At 40.0% G+C, this 17,145-nt stretch overlaps 7 protein-coding genes across 7 annotated transcripts; 1 reads left to right on the top strand and 6 right to left on the bottom strand.

Annotated features, from left to right (window-relative positions):
* Positions 1-259: 259 nt before the first annotated feature.
* On the bottom strand, positions 260-1,963 carry QDR2 (cation transporter; the record flags this gene model as incomplete). The annotated part of the gene is made up of 1 exon (XM_033911043.1): positions 260-1,963. One exon carries the CDS (start codon positions 1,961-1,963, stop codon positions 260-262), a length of 1,704 nt encoding a protein of 567 aa, XP_033766934.1.
* Positions 1,964-2,543: 580 nt separating this feature from the next.
* Positions 2,544-3,599, bottom strand: POG1 (Pog1p; the record flags this gene model as incomplete). The annotated part of the gene is made up of 1 exon (XM_033911042.1): positions 2,544-3,599. One exon carries the CDS (start codon positions 3,597-3,599, stop codon positions 2,544-2,546), a length of 1,056 nt encoding a protein of 351 aa, XP_033766933.1.
* Positions 3,600-4,619: 1,020 nt separating this feature from the next.
* On the bottom strand, positions 4,620-6,014 carry SIM1 (putative glucosidase SIM1; the record flags this gene model as incomplete). The annotated part of the gene is made up of 1 exon (XM_033911041.1): positions 4,620-6,014. One exon carries the CDS (start codon positions 6,012-6,014, stop codon positions 4,620-4,622), a length of 1,395 nt encoding a protein of 464 aa, XP_033766932.1.
* A 1,062-nt stretch (positions 6,015-7,076) lies between these two features.
* AYR1 (acylglycerone-phosphate reductase) lies at positions 7,077-7,970 on the bottom strand (the record flags this gene model as incomplete). Its single annotated transcript, XM_033911040.1, has 1 exon — positions 7,077-7,970. One exon carries the CDS (start codon positions 7,968-7,970, stop codon positions 7,077-7,079), a length of 894 nt encoding a protein of 297 aa, XP_033766931.1.
* A 464-nt stretch (positions 7,971-8,434) lies between these two features.
* Positions 8,435-11,479, bottom strand: KGD1 (alpha-ketoglutarate dehydrogenase KGD1; the record flags this gene model as incomplete). The annotated part of the gene is made up of 1 exon (XM_033911039.1): positions 8,435-11,479. The coding sequence occupies one exon, from the start codon at positions 11,477-11,479 to the stop codon at positions 8,435-8,437; it is 3,045 nt and encodes a 1,014-aa protein (XP_033766930.1).
* Positions 11,480-12,089: 610 nt separating this feature from the next.
* STH1 (RSC chromatin remodeling complex ATPase subunit STH1) lies at positions 12,090-16,160 on the bottom strand (the record flags this gene model as incomplete). Its single annotated transcript, XM_033911038.1, has 1 exon — positions 12,090-16,160. One exon carries the CDS (start codon positions 16,158-16,160, stop codon positions 12,090-12,092), a length of 4,071 nt encoding a protein of 1,356 aa, XP_033766929.1.
* Positions 16,161-16,503: 343 nt separating this feature from the next.
* On the top strand, positions 16,504-17,124 carry RRT14 (Rrt14p; the record flags this gene model as incomplete). The annotated part of the gene is made up of 1 exon (XM_033911037.1): positions 16,504-17,124. One exon carries the CDS (start codon positions 16,504-16,506, stop codon positions 17,122-17,124), a length of 621 nt encoding a protein of 206 aa, XP_033766928.1.
* Positions 17,125-17,145: the final 21 nt, after the last annotated feature.

Genomic DNA, 17,145 nt, shown 5'->3' with positions numbered 1-17,145 from the left:
TAGAAGAAACTCCAAAACAAGAAGGTGCGATAAAGGGTCCCTTAATAGCGGAGCCAGAGGCATGGAACCCGAATCTCCGAATTTCGCATCTCTAGTATAGTTTCGGCCTTGGCAAAAAATTGGCGGAGAATAATAAAGGCAAAACTCAACACTGGCTGTCTTATGTTAGGAAGTTGTGCCGCTAGTTCTGATTTAGCTATTATAGAATTCTGGTTTAAAAAAATGTACTTATTATTATCTCTTATTTCGAGAGTATCTATCACTCCAATTCTTCTTCCTCGGTAGTGAAGCGATCAAAAGGAACATCTTCCTTTGTTTCAAGAAGCTTTGCTTCTTGTTTTACGCCCAGTTCTTGATTTTTCCTCTTGAAAGCTAATTCTTTACCTTGTCTCAAGAGAATAAATAAAAGTATTGACGAGGAGGAGGTTAAAGCCCCCAAAAATGTAAAAACACCTCCGTATTTCATTTTTTCTACCATTTTACTCAATGCAGCTATAAACACAGCAGACAAAATGCATCTGAAAAGGTTTAAACATCCTGTAGCTGTAGATGTCTTTGTAGGAAAAAGGTCAACAATTAGGGTGGTTGAAAAAGTCAAAATGCAATTGGAGAAGAGCGACGCAAATCCGCTCATGCAAAGAACCGCCGCTAAGGGAGCTTTCACGGTAATACACCAGCCATATGCACAAAATCCGCTACTACTTAATATTAAGGTGACAAATGCAGGTTGCAATCTCGCCCTAAAGATGTTAAAGGTGTACTTGGGGTCATTCTCTATAATACTCTGCACCACATTAGGGTCGTTGTCGTGTTCCTCTAAAAGCTTTGATCTCTTCTTGTCCAACCAATTTTGATAGTTTTTTAATCTTCCCCTGTAATTCCAATTCAAATATCTTCCAGCAATGACAATACTACATAAAGTGCAAATACCGGAGGGAAGGTAACATAATCCTACTTTTGCAACACTCAAGCGATATTGTTTACTTAAAGCTGTGGATAACGCTGTAAGGTGAGTGGTATACATGGCAAATTGTAATCCCGCAATTAGCATAAGTATGCAAATTTCATAAGCTTTCAAAATCTTGAATGGCGCCAATAAATTTAGTTGCGTGGGCCGTTCCAAAGTTTCGTAATCTGGATTATCCAAATGCAATGATTTTCTTACTATTGGTAAGGCAAGAATTGGTGCTCTATTTAAGTATGATTTTGGGGTCACAGAACCATTTCCTGATATGTTTCTCTTTGTTTCTGGTAATAACAGAAACGAGGCTAAAAAGCAAATGCCAGACCCAATTGCTAAGAACCAAAAGATGGCTCTCCATCCCCATCTAGATGATAACCCAGCACCGATAAGCGCTCCGAACGCAGAACCTAGCACTTGAAATCCAGCCACATATCCAACGTACCCACCGCGCTCGGCTCTTGTGGTAATATCGCCCATAATTCCGCTATTGATCGCAATCACAGGTGAAATACCGGCTGCTTGTAGACACCGTAGTACAATGATTTGAGCGTATGTTTGAGCACAAGCAAGACCGATGCAGGCACCGCAATAAATGATAATTGCGACAAGCACAACTGGTCTCCTACCTAGCGAATCCGCAAACCCGCCCATGAATGTGGGAGCAAGACCCTGAAATACAAAATACACTACAACAGTGACGTTCACCAGTTGCTCGTCAATGTCGAATTTTCTTTCTATAACACTCAGAACGGGATAGTAGATGGCACCTGCTATAGTAGAGAAAAACCCAGTGAAAGCGCACTGAGCTATTAACACCGTCTTGAAAGAACGGGAAAAGCGTGAATGAGGGGGAGCTGTGATCTCCGGTTCTAGATTTACACTCTTGGTTCTGTGTAGAGCCAACTTATCTGTAGTTTCTTTATTGTATGACTGCATACTCTCCGCAAGCTCATCCTCGAAATCATTCTCTAACATTATACTTGAAGTTGGCCCTGCCATCATTGTAGTACCCAAGTCCAAGAGCAGAGTTGCTATGGAAAACGAACAGCAATAGACTGATCGTTTTATAGTGTATATTTATATACTACATCATCTGAAGATTGGTTCTTTATCTAAGAAAAGATGGTGACGCCGTTTATCTATTCTGTAACCGCCATCACTGTTTTCATCAGGGCCAACAAAAAAAAATACCAGTAGCTCATACGACACCATCTGAGCCAAGACATCTTTTCTCGAGAAAAAAATATGTGCTAAAAGGCACGGACCTTGGGGGGTCAGGATGCTAATGATTATTACCTCCGTTTTACGGCCGCTCAGTCGGGTAAAGTGCAGGGTGGACAGAATAGTAAAGTAATTCATACAAAATGACAGCATATATAATTAGTATCCTGTTTTCTTCATCATTGAAGAAAAATAAAGAGTAAAGGTAAAGAAGTCGTAATAATAACACTGTAGCATATATATGGATATATATTTTTTTTGAACTGAAGTAAAAGGTGGGCGAATGCATCGAATGAGGGTTACGGAGGGGTATAGTTCTAGAAATTAGGTTGGTATAAAAAATGAAAGTCACCGCAGGTCATGTCGGAGGAGGATGTTTTGGTGTATGAATGAGAAAGTTGACGGGTCTTTGAGATGAAGCCGCCTGGGGATTTCGCATGGGCGACCTAAAATTTGCCATGGAAATGTTGGCACTTTGTGACCTTCTATGACTAAAACTTTTTCTTGACTGATCTCGTTCTTGGCTAGGTTGCTGCTGTTGCTGCTGCCCGTATATATTTGCCTGTGGACCCATACTCATTACGGGGTGAGCACCCATGTTTTGTTGGTAAAGGCCATGCTGATTCAATGAGAGAAATTGTGAGCTCATCACTGGAGTCTGGGACTCAGAGTTTGAGTTCATTGTGGGCAGTTGTGCTTGTGGACCCATCCCTGGCGGATACAAATACTGCGGCATTATCTGCTGCACTTGTGGCTGCGGGGGTTGCATATATGGGTTATTCATCCACTGATTTGCAGGCATAGGTAAGGTGTATGCGCCTGGTTGCTGATGCATTTGAGGGTAACTGACCCCTGTCTCCACTTCTGACACTGTAGGTATGTCAGATCTGTATCTTCTATGGCCTCGTGGACTTGCTAGTTCGGATGCATTTATCTTACGTTTCTTTGTCATTACCGGGGACGGTATCGTAAGATGATTATTGTTGTCATTATTTGTATCTCTATTCATGGACATCTCAAGAATCTTGTTTAATGTCAAATCACTGATTTTGTCACTTTCCACACATTTATCAATAATTTGGTTTAGTTTCGTAAGATTCGACTCGCGTATCTTTTCTAGTTCTTTTGTGTCGTTTATCAATCGTACATTTAAAAATTGCTCCACTAGGCCGGTATCACTTGCGTCTAGTTCTTGAATATCGTCAATCCCAAGTTGTCTCAATATTCTTATTCGTAGCGATATAGACTTTCCTGTTTGTGATGAGCCTGCCGGCCTCCTGTTGGTCCTCTCGTCCTCTGTACTAGCTGTCACAGTAGTACCGGAAGACAATGAGGTGTGTTGTTCTCCTTCGGTAGCCATTGGTCCTTTCGGCTTCTCTTTTTCTTCGGATTGTTTATGTGGCTCCTGCTTCATAATATGGCATCCACTTTGATTTTTGTCTTTATTTATTTTTTCAAGTTCAGCAATTAGTCCTAGAGTTTTAACTAGTTTTGCGCCTTTTTGTATGAGCAGAGCGCAGGGATTGCACGCAATTTATTTCCTCTTCTGCGTAGCTTTTGAAATACGCGATCCTTAAATAATAGTAGTACGCGATCTGATCTTAATTTTATTTATCCGTTAAAATAAGATACTTTAAGCTCACGGTACCTTTCCTGTTATTGCTTCACACCTTAATATCTTCGTGCACTTTTGCTTTTAATAGAATAATCAGTACATACCTTCTATTTCTTACTGCTCTGATTTTTCCAGCCTCTACGAAAAAAAAGGAAGAACTTACAAAGTTCCCCCATCTGAAGCAGTAAATTTCCAAAAATTTTTTTCACCATCCGCATTTTCCCTTTTGATCCACAATTGCCTAAAAGAGTAATATTTCTACGGGTAATGGCGGGGCAAAGCTCATCTCCGCAGATCCTTTCGCGCTTGCTGGCGCCGGGGGCTGAGAAACTACGTACGGAAAGTTGTGCCTTACTATCCCGATTTGGAAATGTGATGATGTCGTAAACCTACACAATTTCCCTTTTAAGAGAATTTCAAAGCTGCATATGTACTATTTTTAGCTCAGTAGGAACAGGCTACAGTAAAAGGAGGTCGGAAAGCTGAAGAGAAAAAAGAGTTCTTAAATTTCTTATGGGTATCGGACAGTATGTGTTTTCTTATGTAAATCTATTTAAAATTGTTCCGTCATTGAAAATCTTCCTATCCAAGAATATTTTCTTGCTAGTTAAGGGGAGTCGTTATGAATCTTGGTTCTATTTGCTCGTCTAACGAGGTTACTTGGATAATGGAAAGAAACGTTGAGGCCATTAACGAAAAGAAAAAAAGTGGACAGTATAAATATCGGTAAAAAGAAAAGGGGAACATAACGATTGAGTGAAGTATAGGGGTGAGATGTGTTTCGAAAAGAAAAAAAAAAGGGAAAAATAGTCACGTAGCTTAATTGTATAAGACAAAATGAGCCTTACCGGAAGTAACAGAAACAGTACACCCGTCAGCTCCGCCAGAGAACTCACCGTTTTCGTAAACACATTCACCAATGACATTAGATGAATCATCTGCAGCAACTATCTTGACGTTGTAGTTTAATGCGTCGCTGTTGTTTGGATTAGGAATCAATGACAAATACGTTACTCCACCAGTGGAACCAGCACCAAAGTTTAATGGTGCCCAGTTACCGATACCTGAACCAGAAGTACCCCAGATACACCCATCCTCCACTGAGACGCCGGCGTTATTAACGTAATATTGAGCAGATGTCTTCTTTCCTTCCCAAGTAAAGTAGGTATCTTGGTCGACAACGGTCAATGGCAAAGAGCTACCACCTTCAACATAGGTTGGGATAACCATGTTTTCAGTACCTGGGTAGTCGGTTCTGCAAATGGCAACACCCTTACTTAATTTAGAAACCACATAGGCGGCATCGACACCCCATTCACATAAGTAATCGGCATCAGTGTTTGAACGGTACAAATAACCGTTTTTACACAACAAGCCCCCGACAGATCTACCGTCAGATGGCTGATCGGATGGCCATTGGGTCTTGGACATACCCGGTTGGCATGAGTAGGAACAGTAAGACCCCTCCTTACATGAACCACCAGTGGAAGTGTCGGTGTTCTCAACACCAGACCATCCACCCTCACCTATCCAGTCAATAGAAATGACACCTTGACCAGATGGGAATTTGTCACAGGAGATAGTACCGTCTTTGAATTTCTCACTTGGACCTGAAAAGTCGGCCAAATCACCATAGATACTACCACTGCCAGAAGAAGATGAGGAAGTGGAAGTAGATTGCGAAGTGGAAGAAGAGGAAGTGCTAGATTTAGCGACAGATGAAGAAGCACTAGATTGGGTAGCAGAAGAAGTTGACGCGACAGTAGATGTTGAGGCGGCTTCTTGGGAGGATGATGAAGAAGCAGAGCTACTTTCTAGAGCTTCTGCTCTAGAAGACGAGGACGATGTCCCTTGAGGTGTCAAGACAGTGGCAGATGTAGCCGCATTAGAGAACTTTTCATTCTTAGCCAGAACTGCAGATGAAACCGCAATGGAAGCCGAGCTGTCCGCAGCGGCTTCAGAGGAGGTTGGAGCCAAAACAGATGTTGTAGTGACTGCAACGGTGGCGGCGACGGCGGTAGCGGAAGCTGTTTCTGCAGCAGCAGGAGTGACCGTGTGGCCATCAGAGTCGACAACAACAGTCTCGTAAACGTATTTGTACGCAACGGCCCTTTTGTGCTGGTGGGCATCTTCTTGGTGTACATCCACGTGTGGTAAAGCAGACACGATGGCACCAGAACTAATCAATGTAGTAACGGCAGTTGAGAATTTCATTGTTCTGCAAGGAGATAAAGGATTGGATATTAGTTAGTAGAGTGTCTTTTCTTTTATTTTTCTTTGAATATTGCTATCCTTACACAAAACCTTCCCAGGTGCAAACCAGTCAACATCTTATTTATGGCATAGACAGCTGCTATACTGTGTTGTGTTGAATGTATTAGTGGCTATTTTCTGTTTCTTCCTAATGTAGATCTGAAAGTTCTCTTGACTGACGCGAAACGCCAAATATTACCATGTCCGGATCGGGAAAATGTGTCCGGATCAGGAAATTTCGCGTCGCAACTTTTCGTGACGAATGTCGTTTCAGAACAAACGAGGATAAAACCAAAAATTGCAGTTGAGCACGACAAACCTAACGTTTTGAGGATGCATTGGAAGTGGGGAAGGCGATAGGGTCGGACTGCTGCCAATTGAAGGAGACCAAACCTCGATGTACACAGCAATACGGACGTGTAAGGATGAATGAGACAAAATTGTATTAGATAACTTACTTGAATAAAGCTCAGTTTAACTTGTATATGGTAGTTTTCAAAGGAATGTAAGTAGTTGGATAGCACTAAACAGAGTTTTCTTGCTTGCTAGTTAATTTTATAAAGGAAGGACTGTAAATAGTTGGAATTCGAGAGGGGAGCAAAGAAATTGTTTCTTTCGGTTCGAACGGATCTTGCTATAGTGTCTTATTCAACTGAGTAAATATATATATTTGAATATGGTGTCCTCATATATGAAGTAAGAGAAGGGGAATGCGAAGACAAACGCAAAATAGTTTCATGGAGTTTATAAATAAACAATGGCGATTTTGAAAAAAAAACAACAAAGCACGATGCGAAAATGAGCGAATTTCCGTCCTAGCGCGTTTCAAACGGCATGAGCAAAGAGAATGAATGAAGTGACGGGAATTTGGGATACTGTTACGACGAGAGCTAAAACAGGACTTAAAGAATAGTTCAACGTTAACGTTAGAGTGGGTATTAGCTATTGACCTTCTGGCTGGTATACAAACTATACGAAAACATGTATATAAATATATATAGCTATTGACGATGGCGAAACATACTAATCGTCCTTGTTCTTTTGTTTCAATTTCAAAGCATTATTGACTTTGTCCAATTTAAATTTCTTAGAAAGACCTTTCTCCAGTAGCCAGTAAGGAACAAATATCATGACGAAACGCATAATGTTGGCAAATGTGCCCCTGTATACATCTACTGGGTCACTAGTGCTCAAGATGTCTTTAACCAGCTGCTTTGCGTACGCATTAGCTGGCATGGGCTTGTTGTCCTTGGCCATGGTTTTTCTTGAATTAAAGGCATCCCTACCTTCAGGGAAGTTGTATACCGAAGTTTCAGGCAGGGGCCTCTTATCAGCAATATCCGTAGCGACACCACCAGTAATGGCGTTAATTACTCTCACACCAAAAGGCTTCATTTCAAGATGAAGCCCACGAGCATATTGGTGGATTGCAGCTTTAGAAGCTGAATAAATACTGCCGAAGGGGAATGAAACAACACCTGCCAGGGAACCAGTGAAAACAATGGTTCCTTTAGCTTTGATAAGGAATTTCGACAGTTCGCGGCACATGTTAATGTGGCCAAACACGTTGACCTGAAAGCATTGCTCCACTGCAGCATCAGTTGCGTCCAATGCTGGGAAAGTACAACTCTGACCGGCATTGTTGTACAATAAATCCAATTTACCTTCAGGTAAATTAGTTCGCAAAAAGCCAGCAAATGTTACAATTTCTTCTGGCTTAGAAATATCCAATTTGTATGGTTTAACACTATCGTTGCCAAATTGAAAGGTTAATTGTTCCATTGGTTCTAATCTTCTTGCACATGCATAAACCATATACCCATTCTTGGCTAATTCCTTCGTTACCTCATACCCAATACCACCTGAGGCACCCGTAACTACGGCAATTTTTTTAGGTTGTGATTGTAATTGCGACATTGTTCTTTGCAGTTCTTGTCAATATTTGAAAGGAGCACGTTAAGAGAAGTACATCATGATCAATAAACTTTTCCACTCAACCCCCCTTCCCCCATTCACTTATTTTCACTTTTTTCAACCACCGGACGAAGGCAAGAAAAGCGTTAACTGCGAATATAGGCACAGAAAGAAACATTGTGTCAATATAGAATAAAGAATGATTTTTGAATAAATAGTAGATACAACTAATCAAAAAAAGCTTCTCATAAATAAAACGTTATATTAAATAATTTCGAAAAGACTGAACAGATGCTAACAATCATAAACAAAAAAATGTGAATGTATCAGAACAGGTACCTATTAGATCCTTCAAGGAAAAAAGCTATCCATAAACATTAAAGTAATATTTTATAGCATGTTTATACGGCTGTGTTTCTTATGTTATTCATATTTGGATTTTACAAAGAAATCTGTAGAATTGATATTTAGGATTGTTGGAAAACATCTTTCAAGAAGGCATCTTCTTCGGCCAAATGTAGCGATTTGCTACCGGCGGCAACAGCACCACTTGGGTTTCTGCCACAGTATCTCACCTTGAAATCCTTATATTTATCCGTTTCTTTCAATGTAGTGTGTAAGCGTGGTTCTGTGTATGCCCATGAACCCATGTTCAATGGCTCTTCTTGGCACCAAACAATTTCCTCCAGGTTTGGATAAGAGTTCAACGAATCACGTAGTTGAGCAAATGGGAATGGGTGTAGCTCTTCAATCTTTAAGAAAGCAGTGGTCTTATCACCCAGACTTTCACGTCTTTTATGTAGAGCTGTGTATACTTGGCCACTCAGCAAAACTAGTCTCTTCGTTTCCTCTTTCGTACCAATGCTCTTACCATGTTCAACATCTTCAATAATCCATTGGAATCCTCCTTCAGTGAACTCAGAGAGAGATGATCTGGCCAATGGGTGACGCAGCAGTTGTTTAGAGAAGAATAACGCTAATGGTTTACGGAATTGACGATGTTGTTGTCTCCTTAAAATATGGAATAAGTTAGCTGGAGTGGTTGGATAGACGACCTGGAAATTACAATCCTGATGTTGTCTTTGCAGTTTTTCCTCCGATGGGAAATATCTTGGGTCTTCATTGGCCAGTTGCAAGAATCTTTCTAATCTACCAGATGAATGTTCTGGTCCTTGACCGTCGTAACCATGAGGCAAAGACAGAACTAAACCAGAACGTTGCTTCCATTTTTGTTCACCACCAGCAATAAATTGGTCAATAATAACTTGCGCTGTATTCGCAAAATCACCGAATTGAGCCTCCCACATGACTAAATAATCTGGAGAGGTTAACGAATAACCATATTCAAAACCCATTACACCATATTCAGACAACGAGGAATTTGCAATCGTGAAATCGGCCTTTTCATTATTCAAAGTGCTTAGCGGTGTGTAAATGGCTTCAGATTGTTGATCATGCAAGACTGCATGACGTTGAGAAAATGTACCTCTTTCCACATCTTCACCGGAAACCCTCACATTCTGGCCATCTAAAACCAGTGTGCCAAATGCCAAGGCTTCACCGGTGGCCCAATCAATACCTTCTCCTGTCTCGATAGATTTACCTCTATTTTTCAAAATTCTTTTTAAATTTTTGTGTACTTCGAAACCTTCAGGCCATGAGGAGAGTACCTTACCTAGTTCCTTTAGAGTATTTTCAGGAACATTAGTTGGTTCATGTGGCAATATCTCAGTGGCCAATTCCTTTGGAGATTTGAATCCTTCCCAAGCTGCAGTTAACCATTCTCTTTGAGATGGGACGTAATCCTTTGCCTTTTCGAAAGCATCTTCAAATAGGCCCCATACCCATTTCTTGTGCTCATCAATATCTTTTTTGGAAAAAGTGCCTTCATTGATCAATTTTTCAGTATAGACGTCAATAACGGACTTTTGTTTAGCGATTTTTTTATACATTAATGGTTGAGTAAATGATGGCTGATCAGTTTCGTTGTGTCCATGTTTTCTCCAACCAACAACATCAATGATGGCATCGGTGTGAAATTTGTGTCTCCATTCTGCAGCTAAATTGAAGATGAATGTCACAGCCTCCACGTCATTAGCATTGACATGGAAGATTGGAGCGTCAATGGCTTTGGCCAAATCGGAGGGATATGGTGTAGATCTTGCGAATCTTGGATCTGTAGTGAACCCGATTTGGTTGTTTGTAATAACATGAATAGTACCACCAGTAGAGTATTCTGGTAAGGTCAAGAAACCCATGGTTTCATAAACAACACCCTGGCCAGCAAAAGCAGCATCACCGTGCAACAACACGCCTAGGGCTTTTGTTTTTTCCTTCAAATCGTTTTTAGCGTGCAACAGAGCTCTGGTTCTACCAAGAACAACTGGATCTTGAGACTCTAAGTGAGATGGATTGGCCACCAACGACAAATTAACATACTTACCAGAGGTAGTTGGTCTCTGGTAGTTCATACCCAAATGGTACTTAACATCACCTGAACCTTCGATATCATCGCGGGCGCTCGAACCCTTGAATTCAGAAAAGATGGATTCATTTGGTTTACGGACCACGTTGGATAAAACGTTTAATCTACCACGGTGAGCCATACCCAAAACAACATCCTCTACACCCAACTCAACAGCACGATCGACTAAAGTTTTTATACCTGGGACAACACTTTCCAAACCTTCTAAACCGAATCTCTTATCGTTTGGAAATTTCGTAGACAAGAATGATTCAAAGGAAGTGGCCCATGTTAATCTATCTAAGATTTGTCTCTTTTGGTCCACTGTATATTGGTAAGGATCAGGAATCTCAATTCTCTCTCTCAACCATTCACACTTTTGCTTGGATGGAATGTGTGTGTATTGCACACCATAAGAGGAACAGTACAGCTTTTCTAAGTGATCTACAATCTCCTTCAAAGTCATTTTAGATTTTCCGTCCCTTGCAAATCTTGGGAGGATACCGGGCCCAAGATTGATTTCTTTATCGAGATCATGTTTGTTAAAGCCGTAGTAGTCTAGGGTCAATTCAGGTGGAACAGGGTTATTTTTGTTACTACCGAATGAGATACCTAGAGGATCTATATGAGCTTTTAAATGACCTCTCACTTGATAAGCTCTACATAGCAATTGCACTTTCAAATGTATGGAGACATTTTCATCTACAGAGCCAGTCATCGCGGTCCCTAATGGAGCTGCCTCGGTACCTTGAGGAAAGTTACTAATACTAGGAGGAGCCTGAAAAGCGCTTGTAGCAGGAACCTTTGGGTTGGACATATTCTTAAAATATGCGTCCCATGAGACATGGACTGAAGAAGGATCTTTTTGCCAAGCTTGGTACATTTCATCGATATAGGTAGCATTTGACGTTGATAGAAAATTATCAGTACCAGTAGTGGCTAGTCCTCTTCTGGCAATTTTGACAGTAGATGCATTTTTAAGTAAAGATGTTTTTAATAACCTTCTTGAGCTATACCGGCATGTTTGAGAAGACACTAACCTTAGCATGATGGTGAAGTTTGGTGTTTTCAAAAAATCTCTTTTTTCTTTTCTGTCGTTTCTTCTGGAAGAAAGTTTGATGTGAGGACCTAAAAAGAAGTATGACGTTGAATGACAACTGCTTCCTTCTGTCTTCTTATCTATATTCAGCTGTTTAAACTATGTAATAGAAACAAAATTGAGGGCAGAAAAGCAAACTAGATATGATCCTATTAAATAACACACGGGTTTTGTTAAAGTATAAATATTACACGCCCAATGAATCTAAACCGTTATCGTAAATCGGACTTACATATAGCTCTTGACTCCCGCGGTCCCTTTGCCAATCATTCATGTGTAATGCCACTTATTTGCAGAGGCCCCTTCCTTAGCCCCGGAACCGCAAACGGTCAAAGCTAACTGGTCCAGCTCGGGCGGGTGATACATTTGCGGTACTAATAAACCTGGAAATTAGCCATAGGATAGTAATTACTCTTGTATATTATATTCGCTCTATTGATCTTATTGTTACAGTGGTATATATCTTTCAAACATACGTACAGGTAGGACGAAATGCTATGAGCTGTATATAGGGAAAAAGGGGAAATATTCGTAAAAAAGTCATGTGGTGATGAGAACCTTACGACGAGTGTTCTTTGAACCATTCATCAGTAAACTCATTTAACTTGTCGGCGTCGACGTAAACCCAGGATCCCTCCTCGTTATAGAATCTGGCGTTTTCAAACATCGTTTGCAAGGCTTGTCTTACGTCGTCCAAGGTTTTGTATGTGCCATTCTTGGAATTTTTTAATATGATATCAATGGCCATGGGTTTTTCAATTACTTTGAAATAATCCGGATAGTCGCGTCTTGATGGAAGTTTCTCAAAAATGGATGTTCTTGGATGGGAATCTACTTCATCTAACTGTTCACGCATTTCTTCCACCAATTTTTCCACCGTGGGAAAAATCCCAAGCGACTTGGTTTTGGTTTTTTTGGCCGAAGTCTTCTTCACAGGTGATTTGCTTTCCGGCTTTTCCTCCGCTTCGTTGCTATCATTATTATCCAACACAGTTGTCTTGTTCAATTTAATCTTGACAGTTAATTTGGGTTTCTTTTTCTTGGATTCTGGGCCATTTATAATTTCAACGGAGCTACTTTTTAGTTCCTCCTCTACCTTAGCGCCCCCGTTTTCTTGAAAAGTACCTTCTTCTTGAACAATGTCTTTGTCTTCTGCCGTAACAACGGTAATGGTCCTTTTCCTTTTACTCCGGCGTTTTGACCTGGAAACTGCAGTTTCCTTATCAGCACCAACTTCCTCATCCACAGCCGCCGTGAAGCTATTATTTTCAGCCAATGAAGTTTCGGATGCCTCAGGCGTGTTTTCCAGGGTTTCTATTTCATTCTCCTTTGTACCGTTTTGACGTAATCTCCTCTTTTCACGTGCTTCACGTCTCTTTTTAATAGCGTCTTCTAAAGACATATTGTCATCCTCCACAGCCTCTAAAAATTGTTCTTCGGTTAGACCATCATCATAATAAACTCTTTTCTTTTGTCTGATCCTTCCCAATGGCTCAGAATCCTCTTTCTTGAAGTGTTCTTCAATGTCTTCTCTAAATACTTTGGGAAGCTCATCTAATTGAATCAATCTTGGAGGTGGAACCCTGAGACCTTGAGCTTTGGCATCTGCTCTCTCTTGGTTCATCCTTTCCTTGTCAATTTCATCAAACAGCAATTTTTCATCGGCACTCCTGGCCAAAGTATCATTTAATTCATCGTCATCTAACTCTGCCTTGTCATCGTCGTCTCTGTTCGTTTCACTTTCGATCAATCTTCTCAGGAAAGCTTCTTGCTCCTCTGCAGTTGATTTGTTATCAAACTTACCTGCTTGAATAACTTTGCCGTCAATATCCAATTTCTGCATGGCTCTTTCCAAAATAACTTCTTCCACAGAATCCGTGGTAATTAATCTTAAAATCCTAACCTCATTCTTCTGTCCAATTCTGTGAGCTCTATCTTGGGCTTGTAAATCTTGGTGTGGATTCCAATCCGTATCAAAGATAATCACCGTATCTGCAGTCTGTAAATTCAAACCCAAACCACCAGCTCTAGTTGACAAAAGAAAGCAAAAATAATCTGAATTTGGGGCATTGAAGGCATTCAGCATTTCTGTTCTTTCTTCGGTCTTGGTGCTACCATCTAATCTCATATATTTCAAATCTTTCATTCTCAAAAAGTCTTCCATAATATCCATAACCTGAGTCATTTGGAAAAACATTAGCACTCTATGACCCGAGGCTTTGAATTTCGGTAGTACTCTATCGAGTAATTCAAACTTACCAGCTACTCTGTAAAGAAGATCGCTGTTACCTCTTGAGGGGTTTACAACACCTTCCACTTCGTCAAATACGAATGGATGGTTACAGATTTTTCTTAATTGCATAATCTTATTGTTTAAACCTTTAATCCCTCCCTTAGTGGCCCCCTCCGTCCCTGCACCAACAAATAGCGCGTTATGCTTTAACATTTGTTGATACAACTGTTGTTGCAAACCAGAAAGTTTACATTTGATAACTTTTTCTACTTTATCAGGTAAATCCTTTTCGACTTCCTTCTTCAAACGACGCAATAAAAATGGCCTTAACACCTTATGTAATCTTCTAATAATTAACAAAGTTTCTTCTTCCGTTAATTCTAGTTTCTCTTGAGTACCAGTGTTAGCAAATGGAGTATTAAACCAATCCTCAAAGGTCTTGGCAGAATTGAAAATTTTAGGCAAAACAAAGTTCAAAAGGGCCCATAATTCTGGTAGGTTGTTCTGCAAAGGAGTACCTGTTAAAATCAGTCTGTTTCTTGTACGGTAATAATGGGAAATTGTGAATGATAGTTTCGATTGGGCATTTTTCATTCTATGACCTTCGTCAATAATCATGTGAGCCCAATCATGCTTTGATAAAAGGGATTTGTCTTTGATAATATATTCATACGTTGTTAATAAGACATCAAAATTTCCGATCCTTATCTGATGTTGTAAAGAGTGTCTTTGATTTGGGGTACCTTTGTATATAATGGTGTTCAAGCTCGGAGCCCATTTTTCAAATTCTAATGTCCAATTAGTTATTGTGGATAGCGGTACAATGACTAGGAAAGGTCCCATGTCCTTCTTAACCTCATAAAGATATGTTATTAGAGAAATAGATTGGATAGTTTTACCTAAACCCATCTCATCTGCTAATATACCGTTTAAATGATTATTGTACAATGACACCATCCATTCTAAACCTCGTAATTGGTACTCTTTTAAAGTACCACCAACGAGAATAGAAGGTTGTTTATCGATTTTCTCTTTAATTCTGTGAGCGACTTCGTAATAGTCAGTCTTTTCTCTTTCTTCATCAGTAATCGGTTGGACCTCCTCACCATGAAGTATTTTTGCCTCATTTTGTTGTGCTCTAACAGCCTCCGACAAAGAATCCAAAAAGGAATTAGTTTGCCTTAATAACTGTGTAATTCTAGTATCCTTAGTTTGATCTAAAAGCTTTAAATAAGCTTCCTCATCGTTAGATTTCAGAGCAGCTAAACGCTGCTTAGCGGTTCTTTCTATTCTTTTCTGTTCATCCTTCTCCATTTGGTTGTGTAATGAAGCGCCTAATCTACCGAATTGGAAGCAACGTTCTTGGCGGGACCATTGCTCCGACTGCCTTTCTTTGATGAAATCAATGATGTTGTTTATTTTCTGTAAATGCAAATTACGTTCCTTTTTTCTCTTTTCCAATAACTGTTGTCTTTCTAATTCTTCTGCCAAGCGAACAGTTTGTGGGACAATCACTTTACTTCTAATCTGAACGGATCTTTGCGCAGCTGCAGTAAAAGGAGAATCACGCAAATATGGAACATTGTGGTGTGCCTGGCTGGCAACATTGTTGATTAGCTTTTGCCTAATTGATTTTTGCTTTGTTAGTAGCTTTAAACTTTTCAATTCCAAAAGAGCTTTGATTTTGAAAGTATCCATTCTGGATGATAAGTCATCTTTTGTTATAAACTCCAAGCAATCATCTAGTGAGTATGTGCCCAAATTGGCAGGTAATCTTTCTAGCTCGTTGATTCTGTTGGATATACGTGCAGAAATCCTTATTTCGGTTTCTGGATCGCCCAGTGCAGTCTTCGTAGCGTTAAAAAACTTTAATTCTAAACCTAAACTTTTGGCCTTCGCATTGAAATCGGTCGAAATTTTTACTGGTTTCTTTCCAAAGGAGTCAACTTCCTTCACTGTAGTTTTATCGTTGTCGATGTTTGGTAAGTCTAAGAAGTAATCAGGAACATCTGTGTCCTTCTCCAGTAGCTGTAATGCAACTAAGTGTTTGTTTAATAACTCTTCATCATAGTCAAATCCTTCATCTATACTCTTTCTCAAAGTGTCTAGCTTTGTTTCGTAAATATCCTGATCACGTGATATAGTCCTAAAAGTGTCCTCTATTGCCTTAATTTCTAACTTATTTTCCTTGGGATTGTTTTGAATGGCTCTATAACGGTACAGTAACTGCTCCAATTGTGCACTACTTCTTGGCTTAGGAATAGTGATTTCAGGTAGTTCCTCGGACTCCAGCTTTCCATTTGTTTCAGAGGCTGCAGCAACCGCAGCCAATGCGGCGACTGTTGTGGGTGTATTATTCATCACCGTGCTCATCAACTCAGATCGTTCCTGAAGCATTTGCGCTTACTAAAGTGTGCTGCCTCTTTGTGTTGTTATCTCCACCAAATAGCCGCTGAATGCCTTTGTTTTTCTCTATATTCTTTTTCCTCTCAAGTTTCGTTTTCGTTATTGATAAACTTTTTCCTCTTCTCACTGCGAAATTGGTGTCTTCTTTTTTTGCCACGGGGCGGGTACCAATCAGCCACGTGATACAGTGCACGTGACTTTATACCCGGTTTGAAAAAATTTGCGATGAGCTTAACTAAAGGAATATAGAAATGATTGACAGTTGTGGAAACATTGCTTGTGAAAAGGTTGTGTACTATACGAACAATCTAGGGCGTGAGTTAGTTAGGTCAAAATGTCATCTTCACTCAGCCAAACTTCGAAATATCAGGCCACATCTGTTGTTAATGGGCTGCTATCAAATCTTTTACCTGGCGTTCCTAAAATCAGAGCTAATAATGGCAAAGCCAGCGTAAACAATGGGTCGAAGGCTCAGTTAATCGATAGAAATTTGAAAAAGAGGGTACAGTTACAAAATAGAGATGTTCACAAAATCAAAAGAAGATGTAAGTTAGCTAAAAAAAAACAGGTCAAGAAACACAAATACGATAAGGAGCAACTTGAACAGCTGGCGAAGTATCAGGTTTTGAAAAAACATCAACAAGAGGGCACTTTAACTGAACATGAGAGGAAGTATTTGAACAAGTTGATTAAAAGAAACTCTCAAAATTTAAGGTCGTGGGATTTAGAGGAGGAAGTACGAGATGAGCTTGACGACATCCAGCAATACATCTTGAAACAAACAGTTTCCACCGCGAACGCGGACAGGAGTAAAAGAAGGAGATTCAAGAGAAAACAATTTAAAGAAGATATCAAAGAGAGCGATTCTGTTAAAGATCATAGGTATCCTGGTCTGACCCCGGGTTTAGCACCTGTAGGACTAAGTGACGAGGAAGATTCTAGCGAAGAAGATTAAACGTAAGAAAATTAAATGCTA

This window comes from Saccharomyces paradoxus, chromosome IX, assembly GCF_002079055.1.
Source record: "Saccharomyces paradoxus chromosome IX, complete sequence".
Taxonomy (NCBI): Eukaryota; Fungi; Ascomycota; class Saccharomycetes; order Saccharomycetales; family Saccharomycetaceae; genus Saccharomyces; species Saccharomyces paradoxus.
Note: the sequence above shows the minus strand (reverse complement) of the source record. Positions and strands in the feature narration are given on the sequence as shown.